Source organism: Ascidiella aspersa, chromosome 3 (assembly GCF_963924565.1).
Source record: "Ascidiella aspersa chromosome 3, kaAscAspe10.2, whole genome shotgun sequence".
NCBI classification, from domain to species: domain Eukaryota; kingdom Metazoa; phylum Chordata; class Ascidiacea; order Phlebobranchia; family Ascidiidae; genus Ascidiella; species Ascidiella aspersa.
Window position 1 is genome coordinate 32,388,342 of NC_139449.1, and position 9,145 is coordinate 32,397,486.

The following is a 9,145-nucleotide window of genomic DNA, read 5'->3' on the forward strand; positions in this document are numbered from 1 at the left end:
ACCTAACGGTAAAAAATGATTGTGGACAAATAGGCTGAAATCATTATTAGGTTGACTAAAATAGACAAAAAAAATATATATGTATATTGGATTAATTAAAGCCAATGAAATCCATCGATATTGCCGTGTACAATGAAGGTTATGACAAAACGCGTAAACCTAATATAACAAATAGAGTATGTATAAACTTTTTGGCAAATCGAGAAACATTTTGAAATTTCTATTTGCTGCTTAACGTGCGTGACGCTAACGTCAATCAATATCTCTGGGCGGAACTGAGTAGGATTTTTGTTTCAGCTATAGCGGTAGCAGCTACAAATACCTTGGTTATTTACTAGTCATATGTTGTTTTTAGTCGCCAGTTTTGTGACAGTTGGGAACCTGTGAATTCGATTTGGCTTTTCGCTTAATTGCGCCATTTTTTCGATCGATATTACTCGCCGGAGTATTGGTCAATTGATCTAAGAGTGGGCCAACTTGCGAGATGTAATGACCGCTTCAGGGCTAGAGCCTTGATCGATCGCTTCGTTTCAATCCATCTGTTTACTCCTTTCTAGCCTAGATCGCACAGTTGAAACGACAAGTGTTAAGGTAACTGCGCTTAAACGCGCATTAGTTTACTGAAATTGAAAGAAGGCAGCCTCTGTTCCTTTATATCGAAATTTTATGTTTTTTACGGTCCTTTTAAGATTGTGTGCAGCGTTGTGTGACAAACATTCATTAAGTATAGATTAGCCTTAATCCGGATATTACTGGTTTCCTGGTTTTGTTTATTTCAGAATGCAAATAGTTAATTGTTTGAAAGCTGTAGTATTACCCAGTGGATATTATGGGCTTGGAATAACGCTCTAAAAAAATAAAATTAATTTAGTTAAACTATTCTAATTGTGCTTTATATTTAAAACAATAATTGTTGATTTGGCATTTGCAAGAAATGTTAATCAACTAACTAGGCAGTAAAGTCTCAGTTGATTTGCATTTATATTTTACCTGACCACCCTTAAGGACCCAGTCTGCATTTTATGGCAATTCATGCCGAGATCTCTAGTGTGCAGCACCAAATTTTAAGGTGTACAGGTGTGCAATCATGTTTTTTGCACACCTAAGCTACAGAATTCTCCACAATGTAGCTTCTTCCTATATTTTCAGTGCGCGGGATAACGATTTGTACACAAATAGCTTTAGAAAAAATATCTGGTGTGTACCTGCCAGCTTAAGTTTGTTGTACTGGGCGACTTGTTATAGTGTAGCAGTAATAAAGGTGAAAACATAATTATGGCACTTTTCTACTTTAATGTGTACTATTTTTACAATATTATATATATAAATTTATATTGAATATTAAGATTTATCAAAATTGTATTTATTGAAAAATGTAACCTTCTTGTAATCTATAAGATTCTTAAGGACAAAATCCTTTTTCAATACGATAAAAAAGTTTTTTAATCAATATTTTTTGTATTATAACTTCCTTAATATTTAAACAAGTAAACGCGTTTGTTTAACAAAACTACATGTGCCTAAGCAGGAATTTGTACATTTTGTGAGACAATTAAGTTGTAAAATCTGTAAGCATGGATACTTCATCGTGGCGGGTACGTGTTTTGCTGGAGCCCCGCGGATTTATGCGCGCAATCGAGGTGATCCTTGCAATTGTCGCTTTTGCAACGACTGGAGGTTACCATAGTACGGCCGAATACACCATCAAATGCAATGCTACCTCCACGAAGACCTTTACCGCCACAGTCGATTACCCCTTCAATTTGCACACTCAGCCTGTGACCTTCACCAACTGCAGCGACAACACTGCCACTTTCATAATGGAAGGTGACCTCTCTCCTTCAGCACAATGGTTCATGTTCGTCGCCGTCACTGCTTTTCTCTACGCCCTTGGCTCGGTTGTCTTCTACGTTATGTTTGACGCCACTGTGCGACAGACCCATGAGCGAATAGTGACGATTGGAGATCTTGCCGGCACCGTGATCTATGCCTTCTTCTGGCTGACCGCCGCCTCTGCATGGGCCTGGGGTCTTGGACAAGTCAAAGTGTGGACAGGCAGCGACAAAGTTTTCAAGAGTGACGCCTTGAGTATTTGCAGGAGTGGAGTTCAAGGTGTGTGCACTCAGACACAGTTCTATGACTACTCTCCGTTGAACGCGTCGGTTGCCTTTGCCTTCCTAAACTTCTTTCTGTGGGTGTGCAACGTCTGGTTCGTCTACAAGGAGTCCCCCTACCACATGGAACCGGACAAGCAGCCCAACCAGTCTCAGCCACCCCCTCAAAACTTTCAGTAAACCTCTTGGCACCGGGTCATCATCAGGTTGACAATATAAACAACTCTCATCCCACCATCAACTAAACTTTCGGCTGTGTTGTCTGTGTTCTGTTCCCTAACTGTAAAGAGAAATTGCCTAAAAATGTTTGCTGATGATTTCGGTGATGGATGAATGTGATAACAACATTAAAAGCTTTAATTTAACACAAACATTCAACAAAATTGTAGTGACTCAAAAGCACAACATCAGAAATATAAGTACAGAATATTTAAACTGATAGCAGCGAGTAGTTCTTGTTTGTTTCTTCCGTGAAAATTCAAGCGCTATTTCACTGGTGTTCTAGCACATAAAAATGTTTGACTATTTTTTTGGCCGTTCGCTTTAAGATTATATCTTTGTTCTTCCAGCTACTGTTGAATAGCTGGTTATACAGTATACACAGGTACTATTTTGTTGAAGCAAGCAATTATATGTTGTTGTATCCATTTTTTGTTGATGTCTCTCGGCAACTGAGTTCGTGGAAACCCAAAAAGTATGTAGTTGCCTGAAAATTATTAATGATTATTATATATATACATAAAAAATTGTGTGGGGATATATTAACAAATGAGACCTTATTTGCTTTCACCTTCCTTAAATAATATGACACTTTGATGCAGAATACTTGATTACCTAACTTTTTTCAAGTAGTTTACTTTAATGTACAAAATTTTGCCTTTAAGCATCATTGCACAATGCACATGCAGCTTTGTTGTTATGCACACATGCTCTTTCGACTATATAAGTTAAAACTTACGAATAAAATGTAATTCCATGTCTCATATCTTTTTTCGAAGAGGTATGCATTTGCTAAAATATGCACTACCTATCATATATCGGATTACAATTAGTGTTTGGTATATAGGCTTGAATCTAGCAGTGACACCACTTTTACAAGCATTTTTCTACACTTTTTTCCTAAACCATTTGTGATTTATAGCGGTAATATTTGGTATTCTACCAGATTGTAGTTGTGTTTAATCGTGCGATGCATGTACATGTGCAGGCTGTAATTTAAATAGTCAAATAAATATTTAGTTGTGCTAACCATAATTTGTTATCTGTCATTTATACGACAGTTTGTTTAGTATTATTAAAAACAAAACATCAAAGGAAGCAACAAAATAAATCTTGTTCAGCGAAAGCTAATAGATAATTGCAAATAACTACTAGTTAACAAAAAATCGGTTTTTAAAATCATGTGACCCTGAGGTCATATTCTGTCAATTATTCATGATTTCGTCATTAGTATTTATGAATCGCATTTCAGCTTTGGTTCATTAAAAGCAAGCTTATTTGCTTCTGAGAAGCAGTTTTATTTATCAAGTCATGGAAAGCTAAGGGATGATCGAATTTTGAAAGTAAACCCAGTCGTCATGTGACTATGACGTAACCATTTCAACTCGTGACGCGAGGTTGTGGTTCAAGCAATGAATCTTTTAGTCGAATTAGGCACAAATGTCGCGCATAAAATATTACTTGGAAGCTAACATGGGGACATTTGGCTTAATCTTGCCTACCACATTTTTGCCCCTTTGGTGATTTTAAAGCCTGGGCTACTCCATTGTATTGTAACTATACAGGCAGCGGACATACTTGTTACGGCGTGATGTCCTTGACTTGAAGCTTGTTGTTTGGTTTGCGGCCCGACTTTGCAAAGTCAGTAACTCGACCTAGGTTATAATTGTAGCAAAGTAAACAAACGCCTCTGTTAACGTTTGCGAGCCATGATGACAAACAAAACGTTTATCATAATTAACTCTTGTGTGGAGGGTATGTATTCGCAAATGCTCTTGTGCATGTGCAAAAAAATGTAACAACTTTAGTACAAGGCCAACTGTAGTGTTGTCATTCTGTGAAACGTTAAGCCTCGATCCCAATTATGCATATCATCCCCTGCTGCATACATTCTGTGTGCGGTTCACTCAGCTTGCACAATTCGTATGAATCATTTATGGAGCTCTTCGGCGCAGAATGGTTAAATGACGACGCCGTATAATAGCATTAAGTCCAACAAACAATTTCAAATAAGCCGATATGGGATTGTTGAAATTAAACCAGCTTCCGTTTGTTATGAGTCTGACCAGTGGTTTCTTAAATTTGTATAATGGCTATGTTTTTCACGGGATAATTTGACATTTAACAAAAGCAGTTACATTTTGAATATTTAATAGCCGTAAGTACCAACAGACAATTTTAACCGCTCTTAAAATTGCTGTGAAGAGGCTATACTTTTCAGGGGGTAATTTTGGCATTAAAGAGGCTACGTTTTGACAATACGAAGCCTACCAATAGACTTACAGTTGTCCAAGAAAAACTAATCTAGAGAAGAAAATGAATTGTGTATTAAGTTGTCAGCGGTACCGGTAGCACGATCCGAAACCAGGCTTTCACTCGGCTGTAGATTTGTTCAAAACTCACTACATCGAACCACCAACAGACTCTTACAATTTCGTCAAGTGCTGTTTTCGAATTGTGTCGCCTTTGTGTAATCAAATTCCCCTTTTGTTCATGCGGCAAGCTTGAAGGGAGGCCGCGTTGTTGTTCACAGTGCAGCTCACGTGATGCACCAAGGGCAAACTGAAATAAAGAACCTGTTTTTTTACGGCTAAATCGATAACGAAACAGTGCTATCGAACGGTTTAACGTGGGTTTTTGCTAGTCTGAAGCAAATAATCCAAGGCAAGCCACAGGTGGTGCTATTTTTGCTGTTCTATTGTTGCCAATTTGGTTTCGAATACTATACAAGGTTACTTTTTTATGTATTTTTGGTCGGACGAACTTACACGTCGCTAGAATTTCCCTTTTCCATACGCAACCCGCGAGTTGCATTATAATGATATTTTAGGATCAGGTGAACACAAATGTCTTCTTGGTATTTGTGTAATAACCCGGGGTTTGTTTTTGTTGTCGGTTTGCGCGGCCAAGCTAATTTGAAAATATCTTAGCTATTTAAAAAACATTCAGACTGTAGCCCGCAGTTTAACTAACTCCTTAAGATAAGCCTGCTGGCTTTATTTGAACTTTCTAAACCAATATTAAACCTATTTCGTGCCACTTTAAAAGACGCTCTTAAAGCGAAAACGCTAACTGGTCAATGTGTCGAGAAAGACACAGCAATCTGTTTAAAAATATAGAGTGAGTGAATTTTGAATTGCTCAAGCTGTATACGAAAGCAGGGCAAGAAATAAAATGGAACGACTGCTGTCCAAGAGACCTGTTAATCACACGGTAAAAATTACAATTCAAAAATAAACTTTGAGAGTGCATTGTGACGCTGTCACTACAAATTTCGCAAAGTTTAGAGAGTGCATTGTGACGCTGTCACTACAAAATTCGCAAACTGCTAGGAATACTTGACTCGCTTTGCGCTGCTCACACCCTCGTCAGCGTTTGAATCGGCCGCGCCGAAAAATCGCGGCGCAATTTCCTGCAGCCAGTGAGGCTCGACCACGGTCAGGTCCTTCATGAAGTGGTGCGAGGTGCGAACTATCTCCGAGTACACGACCCAGGCGGGCGGCGCGCGGAACGTTAGAACTGAGGAAGGGTGTAGGGCGAGGCTCTGGCCGTTCAGGAGGCCGCGGTAAGAGCCGTCCATCTGCAGCTGGGCGACGTTGGCGAAAAGACCCGAGGCGACGCACTTCTGAATTCGCTCCACCTCGTCGGTGCACGATATAAGCGCTATGTCCATCTTGTCGAGAAACTTGCGCAGCTGGTGCTTGCTTTTGACCGCCTGTTGCAGTCGGGAGTAGTTAAAGTGATTGCGCTTGCACCATCCGGGGTTGCTTGAGTTACCGTCGCTTGTGAAGGCGTTAAATACGTTTAATAGGGTCACGTGGTCGCCCTGTTCGACAGCGAACTTGCTGTGCGACTTGCGGACGGCCTTGCGCTGACTAGGAAAAAAAGACACGATTCCCTTGACCATGAGCATCGCCACGATGGTGATGATCTCGCTGGAGCACCGGAACTTTTCCGAGTCGACAATCATCTTGACAAAGTGTGGCGCCAGGGGCAACTCGGACATGCGGCGCCCGTAGTTGCTGGTCAGGTTGCCTTCCTTGTCCAGAGCACCCATCGCGTAAAGGTACTCCAGCCCCCGCATCACAGAGTAGGCCGGTGGCGGCGACAGGAACTTGAAATTTAGGATGTTATCGACACCGAGCGCCTTCAGTCGGATGATGATGGGCACCAAGTTGCAGCGCTGTATTTCGGGCACCACAGATTCGGGCAAGTCATGCATCTGTGACTCTTCGAACAGCCGGTAAACCTTTCCAGTCCTTTAGTAAAAAAGAGTGAGTGAACAGAAACAATACAGTATCTAGAGTTCTTGACAAATATCCTACAGTAGACACACAGTTGTGAAGCTAACCATAAATAAACTTGTGTCAGTGTAAAGTCTGGCCATTTTTTAATTAACTGGAGATGTTACTTTTAATCAATAGGTTATATTTATTTCTTACAAAATATAAAGGAATTTAAGTATATATGAGGAAATAAATTTATAGAGATGCTTAACTCGGACATGAAACAAGTTATGCTATTATCTGTATTATTTGTATATATAAATGTCTACTAAGTTTATGGTTCTGTCAAATCTATAATTTATTTTATACTTAGAGATCTTTGCTAAAAGTGTGTACTGTTTACAAACATTAGAAAAAAAAACTTTTTAAATAAAACTAAAAATGGCACAATATGAATTTATTTTAAATCAACCATCAATTTTTTCTTTCCAGACTATAAAAGTTAAATTAGACAATTGTTCAACTTTGCTAGGTTTCAAATATCAACTTTCTTCCTGGATTATATATGTACTCCAGTTAACGCTGTCACATCGGTAGTTACTAAAATTATTAACATGCATATTGGTGGTCAAAAATTACATTTTCTAATATTGGAAATGCACTGCACTTATTTAAAAATTACCTAGTCCTGCCACATCTACCAGCCCTTTGTTCTAACGAGGCCTTGGAGGCAGGACAAGTTACCACCGACTCTATGCTCGTCTCTGGATTGAACATCTTCATTTTCACAAATCCACAATCGACAACAAAACCAATCCTTGGGATGGTGAGAGAGGTTTCCGCAACATTAGTGGATACAATTACTTTACGAACATGTTTCGGCACATGACCAAACACTTTGTTTTGTTCTGCCATTGGCAGCGAGGCATAAAGCGGAAAAATTGAGAGGTATTTTCCGGTGTTTGTCTCTGACCTCAAACCAACTTTCAAAAGCGTTGAGACCTCTTCAACCTCTTGTTGCCCGGTAACAAAAGCAAGGATGTCTCCAGTCTTCTCGTTGAAGTGAATCTTTAATATCGTATCGGCTATTTGCTGGATATAATTGGCAACCGGCAATGATGTGTAGAAGATTTCTGGCTGCAGTCTCTTAGTGGGGACCCAAAGGATACTGGCTGCATTAGGTGCTGCATTTTTACCGCTTTCAAAAAAGGCTTTCATTTTCTCTGCATCGTAAGTCGCAGAAGAGATAACAATGCGCAGGTCCGGCCTTTTCACCTGAATTTTTTTGAGCAATCCGAGACACAAATCAGTACTGATGTTGCGCACATGTACTTCGTCGACGACAACAATGCAGAACTTTTTCAACGACGGATCTTTCATTATCTCCTGCAGCAGTATCCCATCTGTCATATATTTAATGGCGATTTCTTGGGGGTTGCAGCAATTTTCAAACCGAATTTCATAGCCAACCTCTTTTCCCAAAGTTGTGCCCATTTCATCGGCAACTCTGGAAGCAACAGAAACCGCCGCGATGTGGTTTGGTTGCGTTACGCCAATGCATGTCTTTCCCACATCCGGCCAACCAGCAGTGGCAAGGAATTGTGGTATCTGCGTTGATTTACCACTTCCAGTTTCTCCTGAAACCACCACAGTGCGATATTGCTCGAGTAAATATAACAAGTGGTTGCGGCACTGGAAAATCGGAAGGTCTTCCTTTTGTTTCGAGATGGACAGGGAAACGTAGCTTGATAGCGAACTCTGTTCGTTTCTGCGCTTTTGGGATGGTTTTCGATACCTCTCACTCATTTTATGTCAATGTGAGATCTGAGGGCAAAAAAATAATTATTATTTTTTTATTCTGTTATACACGAAAGTTAAATAACGTTGAAGTACATTAGTTGTTATATAGTTTATTGGTAAATGTGCAAAAACACAACAGGTTTTTGAGTATAAAAATAAATGAAATGTTGGAGTAATTGGTAATCTTATTTAGGGTCTCATCCCCATTTTTAACGGCGTTTTATATTATTTAACGTACAATGTGGTCGTAGAAATGTCTAAAGTTAACTGAATATCCCTAAATTTCAAAACGAAAACGCAAGAACGTTTATTATTATAGATTTACACATGTTGTTATTAAATATTACGTCATTTAATATTCAGTAAGCAAAACGTTCCTCAAGCGTAACAGTTTTATATTTTATAATCACTGATCTCTCTTCATAGAGATCAGTGGTTATAATTTATATCATACTAATAAAGAAGTAAAAATCACTTTCTAATTGACTATGTTTAGTCAGTGTTCTATATTTTTATCTTTTAAACTCAAATAACTCTTTTGAAATAAAAAATGTATTTTATTTGACATTACGTTAGTATGAATAAATTTATATGATATAGAAAAAAAGTAAAAAACAATTTGCTACTAATTTGTCAAACTATGTTCTTATCGTTAATGGCGTTACGTAACTTAACTATTATGAAGCTTTGGTTCCACAAAACTGACATACACACAACCTAATAAGAATTATATTTGAAATAAAATAACTTTTAAAAAAGTCGACACCAGAGTCCACCAAGTGTCGG

General features: G+C 38.8%; 2 protein-coding genes across 2 annotated transcripts; one reads left to right on the forward strand and one right to left on the reverse strand.

Annotated features, from left to right (window-relative positions):
* Positions 1–1,488: 1,488 nt before the first annotated feature.
* On the forward strand, positions 1,489–3,384 carry LOC146162520 (synaptophysin-like). Its single transcript, XM_083383964.1, has one exon. It carries the CDS (start codon positions 1,575–1,577, stop codon positions 2,292–2,294), a length of 720 nt encoding a protein of 239 aa, XP_083240090.1. The 5' UTR covers positions 1,489–1,574; the 3' UTR covers positions 2,295–3,384.
* A 1,858-nt stretch (positions 3,385–5,242) lies between these two features.
* LOC146162521 (putative ATP-dependent RNA helicase DHX35) lies at positions 5,243–8,670 on the reverse strand. The gene is made up of 2 exons (XM_083384392.1): positions 7,242–8,670; positions 5,243–6,592 (listed from the first exon to the last, which is right to left on the reverse strand). The coding sequence occupies exons 1-2, from the start codon at positions 8,363–8,365 to the stop codon at positions 5,662–5,664; spliced, it is 2,055 nt and encodes a 684-aa protein (XP_083240518.1). The 5' UTR covers positions 8,366–8,670; the 3' UTR covers positions 5,243–5,661.
* Between the last annotated feature and the right edge of the window lie 475 nt (positions 8,671–9,145).